The 23,845-nt window shown below is 44.0% G+C and overlaps 1 protein-coding gene across 5 annotated transcripts; it reads right to left on the reverse strand.

Annotated features, from left to right (window-relative positions):
• Window positions 1-93: 93 nt before the first annotated feature.
• On the reverse strand, window positions 94-23,711 carry shc1 (SHC (Src homology 2 domain containing) transforming protein 1). 5 transcript variants are annotated; one of them, XM_019878643.1, is made up of 14 exons: window positions 23,518-23,711; window positions 16,144-16,178; window positions 8,583-8,747; window positions 7,640-7,710; window positions 7,216-7,279; window positions 5,519-5,638; window positions 3,645-3,698; window positions 3,257-3,308; window positions 2,489-2,615; window positions 2,251-2,398; window positions 1,937-1,994; window positions 1,697-1,813; window positions 1,075-1,310; window positions 94-517 (listed from the first exon to the last, which is right to left on the reverse strand). In XM_019878643.1, the coding sequence occupies exons 2-14, from the start codon at window positions 16,153-16,155 to the stop codon at window positions 389-391; spliced, it is 1,353 nt and encodes a 450-aa protein (XP_019734202.1). In that variant the 5' UTR covers window positions 16,156-16,178; window positions 23,518-23,711; the 3' UTR covers window positions 94-388. The 5 variants fall into 5 exon arrangements, with proteins under 5 accessions (XP_019734202.1, XP_019734204.1, XP_019734203.1 ...); XM_019878645.1 differs by lacking the exon at window positions 3,645-3,698; XM_019878644.1 differs by lacking the exon at window positions 16,144-16,178 and having other exon boundaries at window positions 23,518-23,710.
• Window positions 23,712-23,845: the final 134 nt, after the last annotated feature.

The raw sequence follows: 23,845 nt of genomic DNA on the forward strand, positions 1-23,845 counted from the left end.
TCACAATGAAAGCATGCAAGTTCATGTTCTATTCATGCTGCTATTTTCCACGTTCCTTTTTGTTTTTTGTTGTTGTTGTTTTTTCTTTTTTTCAATGATTACAAATTAAGACCTGTTTTCCATGGTTGATTTCTTTTGAAGTTGCATTTAGTTTCCTGGACTTTCCTCCCTGCTTCACGGTAGACTGCGGAGACGATGCAGCAGTGCTTCAGGGTCGCTTGCCAGATAATTGGGACTGCAGTTCACAGTTTGGTTTACAACAGCAGCATGTCAGAGATTTTGCACACCTTTATTTTCCTTTTTTTTTTCTTTTGATGGTGGTGTGTGTATTCCTGTGGTTGTATTTGGTGGAGCCACATATGTTTTTGTTTTTTTTTCCTTTTTTTTTTCAGGCTCTGCGCTCCACCGGCTGTTGCAGACACACTTCACTTCCCGCCGAAACGATGGGGAGTCTGTTGTCCATGTGGTAACTGATCAGGTGACTCACGCTCTCGAACCGATGGTCTTTTGTACGAACCTGTGAGCACAAAACATATGTTGGTGAATCTACATCTTTCATATCCTGGCAAATTTGAGAAGTTAGTCATTTTCACGGGATGTGTTCTGGCCGCAAATGATTAAGTCACATAACCCAGTGAAAATGTGTATTTTTGAAAATAGTCCAAATTTGCATTCTTTTCACATTTAAAATTGATTTATAGCCCCCATTGTGAGGAAAACCAAACCTCTGCGCTATTCTAAAGGACCCTGCTATTGCATGCACTGTATTGTAATCTACTGAAAATGTGAAGCGCTTGTTCTATCGGAGCAATTTATTGTGCATTTTGTACACATGCAGCTGTCATGTTGCTCTTCAATTTGTGCTTCGAATGCAAAAATGTTGGCGAAATATTTATTTTTGATGCTATTTTAACCCTTTCATGCACACTGCAGTAACTGCTGTCCCCGAAAGGGTTAATTTGACTAAACTTGTACAGCAAACTGTAATACAGTGGCTCCTTCTGTTGAGAAGATTGAGAATAAATTTGGACATGGAACTGCATGCAAGATACCCGTGTTTTCCTCGGGACTCACCACTCCCTCCGGGTCGACGAGGAGCAGGTGTTTGGGCTGACCGCCCTGCTGTCCCGTGAGCACATACTGCCCCGGCGTGGTTCCCGACTCCCGCACTAGAAAGTCTCCATCGCGGCCCAGCAGCCTCTCCGCCTCCCTGCGACTTAAACTGCCATGGAACCAAGTCTCGCACTGTAACTGCTCCACCAGAGGGGGCGCTGCTGTCACGGAGCCCCCAAGGGCATCATCAAATGGCTCTTTAAAGACAAGGTGGGATTTATGCTTGTATTAGGAGGACAAGATGCACTGACTCCATTTACAATGTTTTTATGTATTTTATGGCACTATTCACATATGTGGGAATCTAAGTGGGATGGTCAAAGGTGTCTTTAGTCAGACTTTCGGTCAGTCGTTAAATGTGTAGAAAATCCATTACCCGTTGTAGGTTCAGTATCATTTGATAATGCTTACCATATTTGATTGATTTACTATTTTGGCACAAACATCCTTGACAGTAGCAATTTGATCTTGAACAAATGAGTAAATAAAACAAAGAAATGATGATGACATATCCAGTTTGTACAATTATTTTAAGGTGAATGACATATAGTAAGTGCTGTGGTTCGAGTCAAGAGTAACTCACTCATGTCAAAAGCATCTCTGTGAGCGTTCCCATTGGCGGCGACTGGGGGGCGGGGCTTATCCACATTGACGTAAGAGGGGTCATCAAACATCTCTCGCCCGCCTTCCTTGGCCCCTACTAAAAAGCACGCGCTTAAATTTAGCCTATGCTTCGCATATTTCATCTTTCACTCTTCATTCTGCACCTGAATGATAACCTTGGCACACGCCATCTGCTGTCTCAAGGGCAAAAGGAGCTCACCTGGCAGAGGCGGCAGAGGCTGCTTGTGAATGTCATTCTGACCAGGTTGTCCATAAGGCTGCAAACACACACACACAGACACACACCAGAAATGATTTACAGGATACACATTTACAATTGTCCCGTATTTGCAGAATGTTTGCCTTTGGCCAGTTAAAAGGATGAAACAGTCAATTGTGATGTGCTGATATTAAACAGAGTCTGTTACGCTTGCTTTACAATCGATTATGATCTTATCTCTAAAACGCAGAACCACCAGGATCGGTGTTGCATGTGAAAGCAATGCATGGATGCATAAATCTTGTTTGTCTCACCAGTGTAGCTCCCGGACGTGGTCTCATGTCAACCAGACCACCAGGGGGAGGCTGTTTACCGGGGAAGTTATTATAGTATGGGACGTCAGGCAGGAGGGCGGCCTCGTCGTCCTCTTCCTCCCATGCAGAGCCATCGAATGGAGCCATTCTGATGTTGAGAGTGGCGACCAAAACAGAAATATGACGAGATTGCATCCAAACTGAAGGGCCATCCAATGGATCGTGCGCGCATGAGTACCTGTCATGAGGCGTGACGAGTTTGGGTGGGTTTTTTAAGTACTGTTTGAAGCGCAGTTCAAAGGCCTGGCCGATGGTGCTGATGACTTCCTGGGCTAAACCCTCAGCGCATTCGAGAATGTGACATGCTGCAAGGCAGGTAGAGAAGGATCGGCATTTACTCAAATGTTATAGATACTTCGACAAAACACCCTAGTAGGGTAACAGTCATGGACACTTAATTAAAGAACTTGGTTTACTGTGCCGTCGTTTCTCAAACTGTGTCCTCCACTCTAATAAACACTATGACTCAATTAGCCACCGGGTATGTTGTCGATTTGAAACTAATAAGTGCATCTCCTCATATAAATGCATCCTTTCTTTGTCAGCGTGGCCACGTCACAGAGTTGTGTGCCTCCATTTTCGTTCAACTTCTGTCTAGACACTAGGTTACTTGAGTCCATGCCATTTTAGTGTTTATACTCTAGTTTAATTATTCATTTAATTAATCATTTTATTCATATTGGACTTAAGGCACATTTATTTTTAAATATGGGCGAGTACCGAGACCCGACCAATACCCTACCGGCCTTATTGCAAGGTATTCGTGAAGGTCGCCGATACCAGTCACCGATACTAAAAGTGGGGGGGCATTAAGTGAGTTCTCCTAAACAGTAGCTGGTGCTACACTGAAGCAGTTTGACACATCGGCGACTCATCATTTGTGTCGTTGTTGTGTCTCGGAAAGACTTAAAAGTGACAGAATGACAATGTTGCAGCTTTTGCTCACCCCTTTGATTGACTGGGTCTTTGGCCACATATGCTACGTACTCAGCCGTGTCCTGAGAGAGAAAGGGAGAGACGATTAGGGGGCGGCTGGGGTGTGGGACTGGGGAATCGATATAGGAAGAAGAAGAAAGGCTGACAAGAAGAAAGACCAAGCCGCAGCCTTTTCGAGTTGTAGCAGGAGTTAGGAAAAACACAACACAGAGCTGAAAGAGAGATAAGCGGGAGTAATAATAAGATCAAGAAGGAGACCGGCGAGGCGGCGGTGGGGTGAGTGGTAATCATTGGAATAGAAGATGACAGAAAGAAGCAGGAAGGACGGATATGCAGGACGGACGGAAAAAGGCCAGTGAGAGAGATGTGAACTCAGAGAGGGGGCTCGGGTGACTCACTGGGTCTCCTCCAGAGGCGAAGGAGATGGACTGCATGTGATGATTGGCGATTATCTGTGGAGCAAAAAAGGGAAGAGGACGAAGAGAGAGAGAGAGAGAGAGAGAGAGAGAGAGAGACGGATGACATGAGGGACGGCGGATGAGAGCATGTGGATGACGAGACAAATGTGGAGTTGTTACTGGCACACGCGCTTGGTTTTTCCATCACGCGAGTGCCATGAACTGCAGCGGGGCTAAAGATGCTTCGGGCAACACGTGGGACATCGTTTCAACAGTTTACAACAAAAGTGGAGAACGGATCAATAACAGCATTAACACTTGACAATACTCTCTGCTCTCGAGGTTAATTTTGCGAATGGGCGGCCTGTTTGCGTTAAAAAGTACACGCTGGACTACTTTCTACCATCTCTCCATTGGAAAACAAGAATACAGACGATAATAAGGGCTGCAAAAATAGTTGTCCGTGGAAATGGTCATTGACGAGAATTGAAGGACAGTCTTTGTGGTGGGGGGAAAGATCTTACAGCATAATTACTGTTCCAACAAGCACATTTATTCAACTTTTTCGTGGGATTGCGCATCACTTCCAGCACAGCTTTTTAGGCAACACCCTCCGCATGCGTTGAGCAATTCTAAAAACAGACTTGTTTTACATTTCGTGACAATTGGAAATTGGAACATAGGAAATCGTTTCGCTACGAGCAATGAAAAGTGAAGAAAATCCCATTTACGTAGCAGACGCTAACATAAATAGCGTGTAGATGAAACAGAATGGCTAATTGCGGGGGTTGAAAATGACCCGCAAATGGCACATTTTTTTACTGAGATGAAAACTATATTTGTGCATACGATATTATTGAGTATACTTACCGTAAAATCCCATGAATAACGTGCATCCGTGTACAATACGCCTCCTAAAATCACCCTTAAAAAGTTTTTGTTTTTTGTACTTGTGTATAATGCAGACTCCCGATTTGATGGTGTCAGAGTGAATCACATGAATGAATGAATGAATAAAGATTCAAAACCTACCAATAAAGTGTAAAGGCTTTTATATCATTGTAAATAAAAATAAAATGAAATAAATGAAAAAACATTAAGCTACTTTCCCACACCTATGATGTAGGTCTTTCCAAGTATTTTTAAAATCATGTTTTGGAAATTCTTGTTCTTGCAATGCACTGTACACACTTTTAGTAATCAATTTTTTTTTTATTTCTTTTGCTTTAAAATCTCTTTAACTGTGTTTTAATTCCGTTATGTGAAGCATATTGTGTTACATTGTGTATGAAATGCGCTGTAAATCAACGATTCCATTTTTTTTTCCTTTTAAAACCTTGGCACTGGTTCGGTACTGGTCAAAAAAAAAAAAAAAAGATAAAATTTATCTTAAAATTGTGCTATTATAAATGTAGATAATAAATGTACAAATATTTTATGATGGTGACAGTTTTGAACAACAATGATGCGAAGCAGCATCGCTGAACTGTCGTGTTGAGCTTCAAATGTTGCACTGTAGGCCAGGACTTGAATTCATATTTGGAATTTACACACAAAGAGCCCTTGACTGAGGAAGCACACCCACGTTACCTGCCCAACGTTGGCGTTTCCCTCTGGAATTTGACCTGAAGATGTTAAATATTGCCACTGTGCTGTAATTTGCATGTTATCTCTCACGTTACGCAAACCCTGTTCATCCTTTGCGCTTGCAACACCCACTGGATGGAGGCCGGAGCGAAATGTGTCAATTCTAGTATTATCACTCGGATGTTACGTATTGGCTTTTTTTTTTTTTTTTTTCTGTCTTTGATAAAACATGGGATTACTGCAGTGTGCGCAATCGTCGACGCTGCCAAACAGAGATTCTGTCCCACCTGTTTGCAGTCCGATTCCAGCAGGTTGAGGCTGCTGGTGGAGATGGTGAGGCTGATTGTCATGCCAGCAAACTGCAGGTTGCTCTTGCCGAGAATAGACGTGAGGCAGCGTGAGGACGGCTGCAAAGGAGCGAAAAAGGAAATAAACAAACATGTTCAAAGAGCGTGGGTCACCGGCCTTTTGGAAGAGCCGATTCATTCAAAGGGCTCTAGTTTGACTCACACTTCTGAAATGACATGTGAAGCCAATAAAGGTAGGAAACATAAACATCAATATACAACACTTGAGTTCTATTTTTCTCTGCAAAAGTGTTTACATTTACAAATGATTTCTTCTTCAACATTCCTATAAAACCACAAACTCCCATCACCGCTGTGCTCCTTCGAGAACAGGCCTGCAAGTGACTCATGTGGCCCTTGGGGGCCATCTGGTGTCCGCGGACAACATTTGGTGACCGTTGGCTTAGGGGTTTAAAAAAAAAAAAAAAAAAAAGAGTCTCAGCATGTCTGCAAGAAACCCGCATGTGTGGAAGTGTTCGTGGCTGGGGTGAAGGCGGGAGAGAACAGCTGCAATTGTGAAATCGATCCTGTCTGCTCGGCAAGGCCAACTGTGGCCCATGAGGAGCAGACGGGACGATCCACAAAGGCCTGGACAAGAACATCACACACACACACACACACACACACACACACACACACACACACACACACACACACACACACACACACACACACACACACACACGGATACACTGAACACCAGGATAGGACTCACATGCTGAGTTGGAATAACCAGAGATTACAGAGACCTAAGAGAAATCTTAGAATTGTGTTAGTTTTGCTCTGCGACGGGCAAGGCATTCCTTGGTCAAACAGTGCTATGGCATGGGGCCAGTGAATATAGCCACCTGTCTGGTTTTTGTTTGACAAGAATACCGAGCAGAGACCAGCTGTTGGAGCTTAACACTGGCTCCATCTATGCAAATGCCCCAAAATTGGTACAATTTACAAAAAGATAGCTCAAAAGTCAAACAGAAAATGTGGTGGCACACGGAGTGCGGAAGAACGGCTTTCACAACAAAAATTATGTATGCAAGTGGAATTATTGCAGCGATACAGTTCGTATAAAAGGCCAACAACACTTCACCACATGGACAAGGATGACTTATTTTGAGTCGAAGTTTGTTTTATTATGCCTTTGTTTGTAATAGGAATCAAGGTTTCATTATGGTCTCCAAAGGGTGAATGCTAACTTTATCGTTTTTATTTCACAGTGATGTTTATTGTTATTTCGTGTTAATACATGGTTCAAGATGGAGGCAGTTTTTTTTTTTTCCCTGGACTGAATCACTTTATTTTATGCGCTATGGGACTAACTTGGAAGTCGCATTATGTTTGACTTTGGCAGCTCCACCTATGACTCCCCCTCTCGAGCCGCTCTTGTAGCAAGCGTGCATGATCGGTAATTACCTGCGAGTACGCCACTATCCGCAGGACTGCGCAATCAACCTAAATCCAGACGCATGTATGATTCGCCAGAGCGTGCGATTGCATAGCCAACTGACCACAGAGTGGACAATCAAGCTAAATCTAGCTCTCGTCCAGAAAAGCCTTTACCACTGCTGCCCACTTAAGCAGTATAAATAAATGATGTCCCGTATGGGCGTGCACGCGGAGACTGTGTGCTTGCTGTGTACCTTTCTTCGTCGCTGGGCTCCTTTGGCTCCCGGCACAGCCTCGCACACCACCGAGATGGCCTCCCTGAAAAATTTACAACATGCAAACACGTTGTAGCATAATCATAAACGCTGACACCTTCCTGGACTAGCTTGTTGTGCTGCGTGGATCAAATGACTGAACGTATTGTCGCCGGCGGGGTGTGCTCGCCTCGCGCCACAGACACAAACATTGTGACGGAAACCAGAAGGAAACCACTGGAATGCCACAACATTCTAATTTAAGTGGGGGGGTCAAGAAAGCAGCAGACATGCAGACACACAACAAGTCAGACGCTGTAGCAGAGAAAAAGGACAGGCAAGCAGGGGAACACACAAATGTGTCTGGCTACATTTTAACCACATGACCAGACACACGGGGAATTCGGACGGCGCGGGGCCTCACCTGGTGACCTGAGTTCTGGTGTTGAAGTCCAGCGCTCGCATGGATTGTAGCACTTCCACGCACCCCATGTACTGCACAGGAAATAGGAAGCAAACGCCATAACATGAGCAACCTTTTCCTGTTGCCTTAGCTATTGAAACGTTTGGATGTTCTCTCCCTTTACACATATTGGAAAACTAACAGTTAATTTTCTCCAGTTAAAGGTCATATACCTTTTTACCTTAACATTGGGTATTTTGGTGCTGTAAACAGATGACAAATTTGAGAAAAAAAAATAACTACGATCTACAGCTAATTGTTGCAGATGCTAGCTAGCTAGCAAGCAACGTACTGCATATTATAATTGTCAGGCTACCTGTATTTTCTTTCTACTTATGATCATTCAGAATGTTGATTCTCTCTTGAAGTCTTTCCAAACCTTTGTGCCAGGGCACATGACGCAATTTCACTTAGGTGACTCAAAAATTATTGTTTGTTCATGGCAAATCATGTAACTTTGATCACCAATCTATGCCAGCAACATATAGCGACAGGCAGAACAATCAATCTCACTTCTACTAGATGGCAAAAATGTGCAAAGAACCTAAAGAAGAATAGATTTGCCTTCAACTAAACAAAACAGCCCGAGACATCACACTGAGTAAATTTGTCAATAAACTGAGGATTTGGTGACATTTTTTCGAATGTAAAAATACATGCTTTGGCTCACTGAAGGGTGGGAAACACTCCTCTATGGGCTAACGGAGAGGATGAGGACTATGTGTTCGGTACATTAGCGGATAAAAGTTTGGACACTATGTATTAAGTACATTAGTAGTCAAAAGTTTGGACACACTTGCTAATCCAGTTGATTGAGAAGGTGCGTCCAAACTTTTTAACTGCTAGTGTATAGAAAAGGTATAAGCAGGCCAATGGCGACAAGATTCCGATGTCATTCACATACCCGTACGGAGTAGGAGACGCCGGTCGTGCTGACCACGTTGTCAGAGTGCAGCCACCCGCGGGTGGGCTTGTTGACGAAGGAGCCATGCCGCGTCCACTCATCTCCCCCGAGCTGAGCACCTTCTACTCGTGCCCTCCTGGACGCCCCTCCCAGCCGGTTCATGTCCTGTAGGGGGGGTCGGGGAGGGGGAGAAGGAGCGATTAAAGGGGGGAGCGGGTGATGGAGCGGAGGGGAGGCGCTGGAGGTGCTCCCGTCGTCCCCAGGGGACTCGACGGGTGCCCGGGTCGGCGGCGGCCTGCTGGAGGCCTTGAGTCCCGGGAGTAGAGTGGCAGAGACGCCCAGGCGCAAGGAGCCCATCCTTGGGAAGAAGGAGCAGAGGGTGGTGGGGCTGTTCTCAGGTGGCCGGGGAGAAGGAGGGGGCAAGATAGGAGTGAGGGAGGAGGAGGAGATCGAAGAAGGTAAGCCAGGAGAGGGCGTGAGAGGCGTGGCGGGAGTTGAAGGTGGGAAGGACGATGGATTGGAGTTTGTCTCATCAGTCGAGCTGAGCGATTCACTTCGAAAGTGGCTGTACTTGGTTTTAGGGACAAGCTCCATAGTGGTTCTGCTTTGTAAGTCTGAACGTCCGAACAAGTCCACACAGGATGTAGTGATGTGTATCAAGGTTGATTTGTTTCTGAATTCAGACTTTCTCTCTTAAGGACGCGCAGCCGGTCTTCCTCAGCGTGAGAGCGGCATCCATCTGTCCGGTTGTCAGTCTTCCACTCAGTTGAAGGCAGCCCAAAGTGGACCGCTTTAAAAATGGCTTCATCCACAACGTAAGCGGTGTGAAAAACGTCTTTTAGGAAAAGAGCGACCTTCCAGATGATGGCTGTGTACAGATGCTGACGGTTGCTTTGGAGCGTCTCGGTGCGCGACATGTTGACATCAGTTCACTTCTCAAAGCAGAGTTCATTGTGTGATCAGCTCATGACCCCGAAGAAATCGATAGAAATAAAAAAGACATCTTGCTCCATTGAACAGGCCATCTTTTAAACCAATCAGTGAAGATTTGTGTCCCAACTAAATGGTCTCTCAGCTCAGCTGTCAGTGGCACCAAAGAAAATCAACACGAGTGATTGTCTCTCAACGCCGCTTGCATTTGTGTGTGTGATATCGCGGGGAGGAAGGAGCGTAGGTGTGTATGCGCGAGAGAGCTCCCTTGGCGGCTCTGTCCAGCTTGACACAGGCCGATAAAAACCCTATTAGCAGCCACCGAGGGGAATCGCGAGAGGGCTGAGCACCCGAACAAGGCGACGACAGATACAACGTTTCAATTGGTCAGCAGCCTACAACACACACCTGCAAGCTCAATTGGCCAAAGGAGAGAAATCAAGCTTACACATTTATGGCTAGTGTCCCACTCCCGGTAGAAGCACCCTTGTTATTAAAGTCTGCTAAAGTCTTCTACTCCCTCTCCTTCTTCCTCCAAACAATTTGGGGTCCGCCGTGACTGGTCTTAGCTGGCTCCCTAACCGCGTTGTCCTCCTCACGCTTCTTCCAGATCACTTCTGGCGCTGCCTCCTTCCCTTTCTCGGTACTCCTGTCTCTCTTCTCCCTCTCCCCTCGCCTCTCCTGGAAGTCCTCTCTCTTCCTCCACACAATGTACTCGGCCAGCCTCTGTCTCTCTAGCGCCTCCGCCCTCTCCCGTGCCACCACTTCCTCTCGCCTCTTCCAGATGATCTCCCCCTCGCCCCCTCCCGCGGCTGCTTGCCCGTTCTCCAGGCTGTCCGTTTAAGAGTGCCTTTTGTTTCGAAAGTTGTTAACCGCGGGTTTCTCTTGCCTCCCTCGCCTCAAGAGAAGGGCCGGCCAGAGGTTCTACTCACCTAGTTAGACACCAGTGAAATAAGAAAACAGAAAGAGTGGGCTCGTAACGGCCCGTTCCTGACTGAAGTTCCTGATATGGCTAAAACAAGTGAGGCCGTTGTGGTTTGAAATTGGTCACCACCAGAGCACCATTGGAAATATGTGTCGGACATCCACTGCAGTAGCACAGTGGTGATGTCACACTAGAGGATGCAGATCATTGGCGAATGAAGGCCAACGGGTTTGTTGTGATAGTAATGAGACCTGATTTGTCATCCACAATTAAACTCTCTCTCTGCTGACCCTTCAATGCATCGCCGCACTGACCTTGTTATGTCAAGCAAGACGCCCAGATAGGAGTCAGTTTCCTGAGAGAAGAGCAGTGATGTAGGCCTTATTCGTCTGGAGATAAAGCTTTTTGTTTTTGTTTAAACCGTGGACTGCTGTACAGATGTAGTGTACCACCTTATATTCTGCATAGTCCAACCTTAAAGGCAAACAACAGTCCGTTAACATTAACAGTTCCCCACAAGCCGAAGTTCCGCAAGGAAAACAGTCAAACAGGCAACACCGCCGCCTCAGCGTGGCTCAGGCACTAGTCATAGTCGCAATCTCTTGACCTTTACTCCCACCGGGGAGATCGGCACACACCTTGCCGAGATAAGACCTGCACCTGCAAGGTTGGCACCAATATTCATGTGAAGTAAAGACAAAATAAATAAACACTTCAGACCACATCTGAAGTCCCACGCACCAGCTTGCGGTGGGCGCAAAACCAAGAGTCGCCCACAGCCAGTCTAGCACCACAGAGGGGTTGTCTAGCAAAGTTCGCTAGTCATCCATCTGGTCGTGGATTAGAAGCACCGTGTAGGATCCGCTCAGAGTCGAGCGGCGTGAGACAAAAGTTGTTCAAGAAGTATGGCTGGAAAAGTCACCCTGCTTTCAGGGCCACCGGGGGGTCAACCGCCAAGGGGTCGCCGAGGCCAAACCAAACAGTCTGACAAGCCCCACATATAAATGGATTGTTCTTCAAAAAAACAAATAAAATAAAATAAAAAGATTACAAAAGGTTCAACCCGTACTGACTTCTTCAAACGAGCACAACTGAAGGGTTCCAAGAGTCGTGTGCTGCCAAAAGGATGCTTGAGCGCACACAGGAAACAGGGGAGGTCAGGTGACTTCAGTGGAGATGACTCACGAAACGTGAGTGGAAATCCTGAGTCATCTATACGTGGACAGTACAAGACACTGCCACACACATAACAAGAGTCAATTATTTCAAGTCGTCCCCTTGGGTCTGGACGTACAGAACCGAACTGAAAGATCCTTGCACAAACGGATGCTCAAGCGTACAGGGGGGGGGAGACGGGTTAAGCGAGGTGACTTCAGAAGGGAAGACCCGCAATACACGAGGGGGGATAGCGAGTCATTCGGGGAACCTGCCACAAATATTTTACTAATCATTAATTAGCCGCGTCAAGGCCAGGCAGCCATGCACGGCAAAATGTCCAAACTGAGTTTGTGAATCTAATTTATCCTGGCGTAACCCCCCCCCGAACGGCACGTCAGTTTGACTGATGGGGATTTAGGTTCGCCGCAGTTGACTTAAGGTGAGATCAGGACAAAGGAAGCGACTGAGACTCGCCATAGGGTGAACGCAAAACAGCGAGCGGGGAGGGGGGTGGGGGCTGGGGGGAGACGGGTGACCTGAAGCAACCCTGATTCTCTGAGACTGGTGAGCTCAGCACAGACGGGGTCCGTCTCGCGCATGAAAACAAAAGGCAGTCAGTGTTTTCATCCAATTTTCGAAAAACTGTACACAATCACAAATCCAAAGGGGACTGCATCATCTCCCCTGAATGGATGCAATTAAAGAATGGAGAAGCACCGGTTTTAAACAAGTCATACAGACAAAGAAAAAAACTTTACATCTCGCTCCGTCTGCAGCTGCAAGCCATTGCCATGGCAACAGACGATTAAAAGAGATGCCTGTTGAGAAGGTTTGCCGAGTAAGTCCTGACAACGGCAGAAAAAGAGTTGGCAGACAAAGAGCGCGGTGGAATCACACGACTGCAGCTAATCATCACGTTGATGACTCCACATCATTATTTCTTTGTCTCACCGAACAGGAGGACCAAACTCCCCCCCCTGAAAGATCAATAGCTTTCAGGAAATGATCAAAGTTGGAGCGGCGTCGCGCCGACCATAAAAGCCAATCAATGTTGACACGCCATGTTGGCGGCATGCGACCGGCTCCAACTAGGGCAATGTCTGGCAAGTAAGAGTAAACGGACCTAACAACAAGCCTGTACGACAACACTGAGGTTCAGAAAACTTGCATAAAAAATAAACAACCTGAATATTCAAAAGACTGTAAGCAACAACACACTGGTCGACTTGAACATCATAAGCTCAACATGAAAAAGTACAACCGAGTGAGCGGAATTAGTTCTTTTCTGTACAAAGAGTTTAAAAAACAAATTGCGGTCCATATTCACATGACAGTCATGTTCGCCGCTCATTCGTCCTCTCCTTCCCTTCAAGTCCTTCCACTCCCTAAAAAAAAAAAAATAAAGAATCAAAACGTCTTTCGTTCGGTTAATTCACAAAGTCACCGTCGGCTGCGCGTCTCCATCTTTCCTCTTGTCCTCCTGTGTGTTGGACTGTCCTCTCCACTTCTTTTGCTTCTTCTCTCTCTCTCCCCCCCCCCCTCCGCTCCCCCATTCACACTCTCCCTCACTTGGGGCAGATGGTGGAATGGCAGCGCTGCCAGGGCGGACAATGGCACTACTTCATTGTGCTCTTCTTCTCCCCCTCCACTTCCACTCTGTCTGCCCTCCCCCTCCCTCCATGTCTAGGCGGGTGACGCTGCCTCCTATTCTTGCCCTCACCGTCTCTCAGCATCCCTCTCTCTCTCTATCTCTGTAACACACATACAGTACCCCTCCTTTCCTCTCATCCTGTTTCCCCGCCTCCCTCCACCCGCCTCCCCGCAACCTCAGTTTAGCTGTGTACATGTGTATGCTCAGCAGGATGCTCGCGCTGCACATTAGCTCTCCGCGGGGAGATGGAGATGTGGAATAAGTGAGGAAACAAGGGCTGGAATGGGTGGGTCGACTGTCCGATGCGCCTCCGTTACTCATGTTTGGTAACCCGAGAAGCTGAGAATGAAAGAAAAGACAAAGAGACAGGATGGAGACAGTTCGCCCTCCTCGACGTAAGGTAGCGACACTGTGCGTTAGTGCTATTCTCTCAGGAGCGCGAGCAGCAGAGATTGCCGTTCAAGCGTGAGAAAGCAGTGTTGCGGAAAGCAGAGGAAGTCACCCAAAGTGGTTCCGCGGGAGTCCTTAAATGACACGACAGGCGCTGCAGTACCGCGGCACAACTGGTGTGGCGTCTATCTACTGGGATATAGGAAGTGTGTCAGAAAGGTTGCGGGACTGCTGTGACAAAAGCGATATTTCAAACACAAACTATGAGATTTCCTCTTTGCTGTGGGCCCCGGTTGATCGACCGGCGCGCCTACAAATAGATCTTGCGGCTTTGGCTTTGCTCAGCGATTGGCATATTGCGCTTTCAAAAAGTCAAAGCTGCTTGGATTTTTCACGAGAGCACTTTTCCAATACGATCTCACATTTATCAGAGTGCCAATTATCACTCCTTGACAAATTCAAGGTGCCGTTACTATATTAATATAACGAGCGTTAGAGCGTCTACAACTGGTGAAATAACTTGACAGCGTGACCAACATCAGCTCGTTTCTGCTCTGACGTTACTTCACAAATCGGAGAAGAGCACAGAAGTAGCGATTCATTTGTTGAAAAATAAGTCGTCTTAGGGGGGTACTACAATTTGATTTTATTGAGAAAAACTCACTCATTTTCATTTTACATCAACGAATTGACCAAAATGATATGATGTTTAAAAATAAAAGAGACTGCACTCCATGGGGGAAAAAAAAAATTAATGAAACGTTTCGAAATAATATATTTTTGAGCTGTAATTGCAGTACTATGAGACCGTGATGTTTTTCAGAACCTGATTTGCAGCAGGACTAGGCTGCTCACACTTCCCTGAGCATCTGTCAGTTCCTGGTATTGCCACGCTACAGCAAACTCCTAACCTAGCCAAACTCTCTCCGTATAATTTTTTTTTCTTTTCTAACCTCAAGAGGGGTCATCACGATGACCCATTTTGAAGACGTGGATGAAATCAAGATGGGCGTGAGAATGGAGCTGTGGAAAATCCTGGAAGAATGCGCCCATAAGAGCAGCAAGAGGTGGCAGAGGCGGCTGGTAAAATGTTTTAAGACTCCGGGGGCATTGCTTCAAGGAGGAACATTTGATAGTTTGGTTTTGAAATATATTTTCTGTGACGCCAATCCTGGAACTTGTCTGCAGCTTGTAAGATCATTTTGTGATATGATTGGTGACCTGTTTAGTGACTGGGGAAGATAGAAGTGCAACCTCGCCCCCACCATACCTGTTAACTGTGAAACACATGACACACTGTGGCGACGGGTTGACCAAAACCAACATACTGTGACATATTACAGCGGTCGGTGATTGGACGGTGCTTTAAGGATGCAAATGTCGGTTATTCATCTGCCAGGGAAGCCGTTTCATAACATTTTCAATGTAATCCATGCAGGGATACCCACCAAATGAGCTATGAAAAAAACGATAAAAATGAATGATAACCACTTTGAAATCATCACATTTCTGTTTAAAGTATGGCTGCATTGGAACTATCTACAAGGCTAATTCGATTCTCCTGCTTTCATCACGCAGCCCCTTTATTAGATTCGTTTATCATATTCGAAAGTGATGAACTGCAGGAGGGTTCTCTTAAATCCTTAAAACGCTCACTCATTTGACAAATTTACACTTCGCAGGTGTACAAAAGGAGTAGTGGGGCCGAGCTGAAAAGAAAAAAAAAGATCAGGAAAAAGCTACGCGAATAAAGTAAAAGACACGGCAGGATTAAAGTCAGATCATTCTGAGAAAAAAAAAAGTTACGATAATAATGCATTTAAACACATTTCAGGAAAATAATTTGGAATGTACAAGAAAATATAATTTGAACATCAACATTACCACACTGCTGCTCCTTTTGTGGCCAAAATTACGATGATCCTTTTTGTTGTCTTGTACTTTAACTAATTCATTTGAAGCCTTTTCTTGTAACATTACAATTTTTCTTGTTTCTTCCTCATAACCTCATTATTCGTCTCATCGGATTTTTTTCCCTCACAATCTTTTGACTTTATCATAAAATGTTTATTTTTTTCCCCCTCACAATATTACAATGCATTCTCATAATTTTGAGTTTCTCATAATATTTGACTCTTGTTTATTTTTTATTTTTTGCTTGGTAAAATGAAGTTTTTTTCTCAATGAACAAGTATTTTCATAAAATAATATGAATACAAAAAGAGTCTTGCAGGACATCACATTTATTCCCATTAATAATTAAAAAATCATTTTAACCTGCTGAAACCAACATTTCAAGATTTACTTCGGAAAATTCAGACTTTGCAAAATTGCATCCCTCATGATACTCCGACTTCATGCACTTATTGTAAGTTTGTCTAATGGTTGTTTTCAGTGTTGGTTCTTATACAGGTGACATTTCTGTTAAATATTTGCCAAAGGCATGTTTAGCCAACCCTTTCTACCACAGTGCGCCCTTTGTGTTTCTGCAATTGTGTGTGCCTTACCACATATTCCATTGGCTGCCTGTGAGTCTGTCACCCTAAAAACACCAAAGTGCACATGAGCGCAAGACAGACAAACAAGTAAGTCGCCGAGCCAGTCAAAGCGCATGCGCCGCCGCCGCTGTTGCTGCCCCACGTGTGGCTTCTCGCCTCCCAGCATGAATTGTTCTCCGGTGGAACTGCGAAAAGTGGCGCCATGGGAAGCCGATCATGCCTGGAGATGTCATGTTAAGCGGCGAAAGCGCAACAACTGAGCGGGTGAGAGTAAGAGAGTGAGATGAAGCCAAAAAGCGCGACAGAGAGGCAATACTTCAGAAAGCGTGTCAGAACACGGGCTTTGGAATGATGGGAATTAACTGAAAGGAGCGCATGTGTAGGATGCTTCTGTTTTGGCACGCCCGACAACACACTGGCTCTGTGCGCGCAGGAGATGAGCAGCTGCAAGCTTGTCAGCATGAGATCAAACAGTTGTGAACAGCCCCGCATTAGAGAGCTAGTGCATTCATAATTCTCATACCAATTTTAACAAGATGATCTGCGTTGTCGCTGCTGTGCCGAGAGTCCATTTTATAACGATTCGGACTTTTTTTTTTTTTCCTCATGATGACAATCTGAGGGTTCTCCTGCATGCGCCATTAAAACTGTGTTGTCAAACAATCAAGGAAATACGTATGGTTCATAACATCACATTTTTAAATGAGCATCACGTCCGCTCTCTCTCGGTGGTGTACGCGCACTCGCGACAGACCGCGAGGCGCTCTAAAGCTGCAACCTGTGGCGCAAACAAAATGATAGAAGTTTGAGGATGAACTTCCCATTGGTTATATACAACTAATGCTTTGCATAACCCAAAATATACAGACTTGGGAATTCAAACACCAACATCGAGCTGTTTTGTAATTTGGTGCAAGTCGGGAAGGCCTGACCTTTAAAAGTTCAAATTGTAGGTTTGATTTTTCTCAGAATGTAACTTTTGATAGACTTCATTACAATTTTGAGTTTTCTTTAGTCTTAGAAAACTTTTGGTTTTTTTTTTTTGTTCGTTTTCCTGTAAGAAATTTGACTTCAGCAAATCCATGGTAAAGAAAATTCAATTCGGAAGCCAGTCATTCAGCAAGAGAACCCATCTGCCCGTCTCACGGCACACACTGCAAACATGTGAGCCGGCTATTTTGGGTTTGCCCCCCCCCGCCCCCCCATTCCCTTCCTGCCTCTCTCCTCTTACATCGTCCCCCTCACTTCAAGCGCCTCGTGCTTCCCCAAACACCGGATATCCTGGATCAACTCCGAGTCACAAATTCACTAATTAAAAATTATTTTCAAACCTTAAAAAAAAAAAAAAAGTGGTAAAATTGTGATATTAAAAAAACAAAACAAAACAATAACAACAAAAAAGTAGGCATCTCACTCACACATCTAAATATAGATCTCAACAGAGAACTCTCTCGATTAGAAACGGAAGTGGTTATATATGATTTCTGAAGTGATTTTTTTTTTTTTTTTTTTTAACATGTGTCACAAAAACCTTTCATTGTCAGGCATGTTGGTATGCAACATTCTGAAAGGGTAAATATTGTGCTAATTATTTTTGATTAACACACAGGGAAATCCCCAAATTGGACTGGATTATCAATCCACCCAGACATTTTCCGAACCGCTTACCTACCGGTATATAAACTAAAAACAAAATGGGACTGAGCATTCCTAATTTTTCCTTAATTTTTACTTGCAACATTTACAATTCGATTAACTAATCCAATCAACACGGGGTCGAACCAACTAACTGCCAATGACGTTTTGGCATTAATATCGACACCTTGCTGTAAGCAATAGGTGAGAAGGTTGTTGTGTCTGTGCGGTTAGTTAGCAGCGCAGCCTCAAGCACATGTAAATATTGACGACAAATGAGGCCTGCAGTATGGTTACATAAAAAATATCAGTCTATCCTCATGTATAATAAAAGCGGTGTTACACATGCCATCTGAAAACATACTCGTGACCCGCTATGGCTAACTGACAGCCTTCATGTTAGCTATCAATTAGCGTATTCACCAAACGCCACCCACCGATTGACTGATTCAATCACAAATCCCATTAAATCGCCTTCACATCCTCACAGACAGTCAGAACATAGAGAAATTAAGTACAGTATTTTTTTTGGACCATGAGGCGTATTTCAAATTCTTTAAATGTTCTCAAAAGTCATTTTTGACACACATCGTGAACATTGTTGTCATGATTGTAGTCTCAAGAGATTCTTTTGTGGTATTCTATTGATAATTTTGAGCATTTTTGCTATATTAGGCGTTTACATCATCATCATGTTGTTCTAAGCAGAAACAATTTTGAACATTGCAGTAGCTGCAAAAAAAAAAAAAAAAAGCAGGGGACGGGAAGTACTTCTTCATTCCTGGTGGAGTATGTTTGTGTTTCAAGTTCTTCCATTGTAAAGCCACAATGCACCCACCATTTGCATGATACTGCATTCTCTAATCGACACTATTAATCTCTCTACTTTGGAAGTCTTTTTTTTTTTATGTTTCTGTAGAAAATGTGGCTCGAGGTATTTTATCATCATTAACTACAAAGTAAGGTCAGGATGTTCAAGTTGTAATTACAATGAAGTCACATTCCACCGGAGTCCCAATTTAGAAATAAATCCAACTTTATTGTTTTCCCCTTGCTAGGATTTGCATAATTTCTCCTCATCCTAAACTGTTCGGCCCCGAGGTTTTTCCCCGCTTCATTATTGAGTCGCACCAACTTCCAGAAATATTTACAGATCACGAAAACAACTGCTTCCTCTTGGAAAAAGGCCCTTTCGTCAAAACATGCATGCACAGAATGGACACTATATTCATGTCGCTTCGTTGGCGACGTGTGTTCCTCCCCGTTCGCAGCCATTTTGTTATTGGAAGCAGTGCGTGTCAGCGGTGAATGTGATTTGATCTATGCAAGCTGTTAAAAATAAAATCAGCAAGACTACTAAATTGAAATTAATTTATCATTAATCACCCAGCCACGACAATTGATTTTTAACATTTTATTTAAAAAATTGCCTGTGAGAGTATAATAACGGTTTTAAGATGGCTACGTGGGATCTTAAAGGCTCCACTGTGCATCCAATTAAAAATAATAAACATGACACTCAGGCAGCGACTGAGCGGCGCTGGGGGAAATTCAGCTGCGGCCCATTGTTTGAGGTCGACACCGACGACTGCGGGCTCCGACCTTGAAAACAAACTTGCATTCTGTCGCCACAATACACCCACACTGACAGACGAATACATCAAATTGTATTACATCCTGTTGACGAGTCCTCAAGTTTATGGCAAGCAAGTCGCCGCCGTTTGCGATTGATGGCATCGCACTCTTACTCACAACTTGCCAAAAAGGAAGCAGAAGAGATCTCAAATGTCACACGGTCCCGTCAGTCAGGAGTCAGGAGGGAAACCTTCACTGATTGACGGATGCTCAATTGGACAGGTCCAATTTTAATCAAGTGGATTTTTGGATTGAGTCCACTTCTGCGTTCGAGTATCTGAAGATTGCCGCCTGTCTGTCTCCGTTGCTTTGGGCCTGTACGCCGTTTGTTTGACTGTTGACACATCCGAATCTCCCATTTTTTTTTGGATCAGTTGTCGCCTTCTTCATTTCATCAGCGTCGATAGTTTGACCGTATATAATATCACGTCAGCGAGTGGTGTGGCTGACCCTGATAAGAGCCCTCGGGCTGGCTGCCTAGAGCGGCTTCAATCATCCCGTGTACCCTTCAATCTCTTTCCACAATATTCTGTCCGTCATCTCTTTGTGGTGAACTTAGCTGTGCTTTTGTCTCCATGGATACACGCAGCGGGAGTGGTGAACCATAACCACAAGCTTACTGTTGGCTTGTGTACAGATTTGAGTTGACTTGCAGTCGTTGGTCTCAACCTGGAATATTCCATCCGTGTTATTTGGAAACAATACATTTGGGAATAAACAAAAGGAGTTCCGATTGGGGAGGGGCATCATAAGCTAATTGATCTTTAAGAGTTTCGTGATTGTGCGAAGCTGGGAAATTGTCTTGATGAGCGTTAAAATGGAGTGCGTCGCTTGTTTCTCGTTGATTCGGTCTAAACCAGTTTGGCACAGCGCACGTGTAGACAAACAACCGTTCACATTCGTACCTACGATCAATTTACAACATACATAGGACAACCCGAGCAGAGATTTTAACCCAAATCCATCCACTTGGTGAATCAAATAAATGTAAATACTGGTATCCATCCCTAGTTATGTTACCTGATGCCAAAACAATCCTGCAGCTGCATCCTCAAATCTACAACGCTCCAAAGCGTTGTACAATTCAGAAACTGAGACGATTTGGGGGAAGAAATATATCCCCCAAAGTTGCATAAAAGTTTGAGCGTTGAACATCAGCATGCTAGCTTAGCTCAGCAGCGCTTTTCAGCAATGATCAAAGGAGTAGCTGTGAACGGTTTTTTTTGTGTGTGTTTGTTTGTTCCTTTGGCTTTTTGCGACACTTTTGCGACAGACCAGTTTTCAAAAATGGGTGCTGACAGTCAAGCAACTGCCCAACATGAGCTTCACGTGCTAGCTTGCAGCGCACTGACCGCCGATTGGCTGGTTGTCATAAAGTGGATATAAAAAGTCTACACATCCATGTTCATGTGCTAGGTTTTTGTGATATAAAGCAAAAAAAAAAAAAAAAAACCCCTCAAAAAACCCAAAAACGTCTATATGATGTCAATGCGTGTTTGGGGCAAAGAGGCGTACTAACTTCCGGTCTCCAGACAAACACAGTGGCAAACAATTAGCAGCCTCAAACTCTTCAAAGATTACCCACCCATTATTCCCTGCTGGAATTACGTAACGTTGCATTAAATGCCATAATAAGTTTCATATCTGCAGTTATCCAAATTTCAGTGCAAAGAATCCATATTTTATCAGTCATTCTCAGTTTCACAGTGCATGCAAATCTGTGTGTACTCAAGACTTGCAAGGCTTAATCATCTTTCTTTCCATCTCTTTTGTAATACCAGGTTCAACGTGTTAAAATAAAAAGCAGAGCTGAATCGCTGAACATAACAGGAAACGCTCTCCCTTTTATCTTTTCAAAAGTAACAACCGCGGATGAAATATCAGCATTGAAAAAGACCAACATCACAACTGTTGAAAATACCCTATCACACAACCTACGGTTATCACACATTGAAAGAATTTCCATCAGATGGCATCCCAGTAGCTTGAAACATACGGACAGCGGAAACTTGTACGGTACTTAACCTTTCCGCCGGAAATTCTTAATGCGTTGCCGCGCTTATGGTCTATTCTGAACGCAGCCACATCCCCACCAAAGAGGGTGTGCACTGTTGACTTGCGCAACAACAACATCTCTGTTGTTTATTTTACTTCAACTCTTGAAAACATCTTTTTTTTGGGGGGGGGGTTGTACATTAATGGTGAGAAAGTTGTGAAATGATTTATCTCGGTCTCCTTATGAACATCACAAAAAAAATATTCACACGACAACAACTGATTACATCCTTCGCCTTTTTGATGAAAGTTACAAGAGAGTCTTTTTGTCAGAATGGATTATTAGTCTACTTATTGATACAACTGCGTGTCCTTTGAGAAAGATATATATATATTTTTTCTCTACAGGCTGGATCAATACAAGAGTTCCCCGGTGGTCGTGATGTAATGCAAATCAATAACAACACATGTTCGGCCCTTAGAAATGTATGAAAACACATTCTGACACTTTCATGGTGCCTTTAACGCTTCTGGCCAGCGCTTGCCAGACAGCGTCAATCAAAACTAAATGTTATTCAAACTGACAGGACGAATATAGACACTGAATTCTGATGCAAGAAAGTGGTGACTCTTATGTTCCTCTTTTTCAAGCGAACTCAAACCAGCCAATGCCACTTTGATTGTAAAACAGTACACTATTCCTCTTTGTTGAATTGTGTCTTCAAGTTCCTTAAATTTAAAGAAAACGTGTGTTCAGGCAGAACCACTTTTTTTTTTTAACAAAGAATCCTGTATGTATTTCAGATGAAGTTGCTTGTAGATTTTTCTCATAAAATGTTAATATGTACTAAAATATTGCTGGGAATGAAATCTATGTGGTTCTCCCCTACCTGTAAGTATCAGCGGAACCATACATTTTCCACTTTGAGATATTTTTTTTATAGCCTTGATCTGAATTACATCAACTTCCTTTTTGCAGTTACTTTTCTTTCACGTGGTTCAGTGTGCAGTAAAGTGAGAAAAATTATCTAATTGCCATTTTCTCCCCCTAAAATATGGTGAATGAGATTGTATTTTATTTAAACAAGCACAAGCAATAAATCAATTATACAATAATTGTTTTGTCTTATACTAAAATACAGGCAGATAAACCATGAATTAATATGAAAGACAGTTTATGTATTTGAATTAGAGTTGGAAACATACACACAATTCTACTAAACAAGACTGATGTCAACATAAATCAGTAAGTCGTAAATCAGATTAGAATAATAATGCAAACAAATCTGTGGCTTGATCATTTCAACATTTCATATTGCATGAAAACAAGTAAAAATGTGGAGTGTGCTTCTTTCGGACTGAACTTATCTAGATATCAATAAATAATTGCAGCCCTTGCAATCTGAACAATGCAATGCTGATTTCAATGCGATGAATTGTTCAGCCCTAAAACTGTTCATGTTGTCCAAAGATGTCAACAGGTCAGGCTGTGGTATCAATGCCATAGTATCAGTGCATTTTTATAAAAAGTAGTGTACAGATTTACAGTGTTGGCATCCCTTGTGACATCAGTATTTATTATTCAAACACGGCTTCATCTCATCAGATGCCAAAGCTTTGTTTTTCCAAAAAAAACAAAAAACCAAAAAGCTAACATTACACAAATTCTGTCATGGTATGTACACAAGATCATATCGAACTGATTTGTCTCTGTCTGTTTGTGAATGGAGCTGCATTTGAAATATTGTCCAAGAAAACTCTTTTTCAACTCTGCTCTGACTGGCTTGAGCGCAATAATGGAAAACTCAGGCCACTCAATTGACTTGCCACTGACTAATAAAAGTCTGACTCGTCTAGCGTTAAAGGATAATGCGGTTAAATGCTGTGACTTCAACCTTCAATGCAAATGACAGCTGAAAACTTCAACGTTTTAGCCCGCCTGAGTCACTTTCACGGCGACCAGGTGGCCATTACTGGCACCCACAGAGCGGAACTAACTCAAGTGTGTGGACATGCACAACAACCGCTGCACATTCCGAGTCCAGAAAAAGTGTCTCGAAAGAGAGAGAGCGAGAGAGTGAGAGAGAGAGAGAGAGAAGTGGTCAACTTTGAAATGACCAGCTCTCTTCCTCCTTATGCCTCTTCCTGCCCGCAGAACTTCCGCCGCCGTTGTACACACTCACGTCTAATATCATGAAATGGGACAGCAGGTGGAAGGTCGGAACGTCCACCAACTTTTTTTATTAAGTTCATAAGAGATGTGACTTGTACTTCTTTCCTCTCGCTTTTCTGCCCCCGCCCCTCCCGTCGCCTCCCCTCCCCCTTCCCTTCCTCCTCCCTCCTCCTCCTCCCAACACGGTCACAACTTCCGCGAATAAGGGCCTGACGTCATCAGCGCGCGAGTGCGTGTGCGCGTGCGCAACGTACACCTGGTTGAACAGGCAGA

Source organism: Hippocampus comes, unplaced genomic scaffold (assembly GCF_001891065.2).
Source record: "Hippocampus comes isolate QL1 unplaced genomic scaffold, H_comes_QL1_v1.1 scaffold315, whole genome shotgun sequence".
Taxonomy (NCBI): Eukaryota; Metazoa; Chordata; class Actinopteri; order Syngnathiformes; family Syngnathidae; genus Hippocampus; species Hippocampus comes.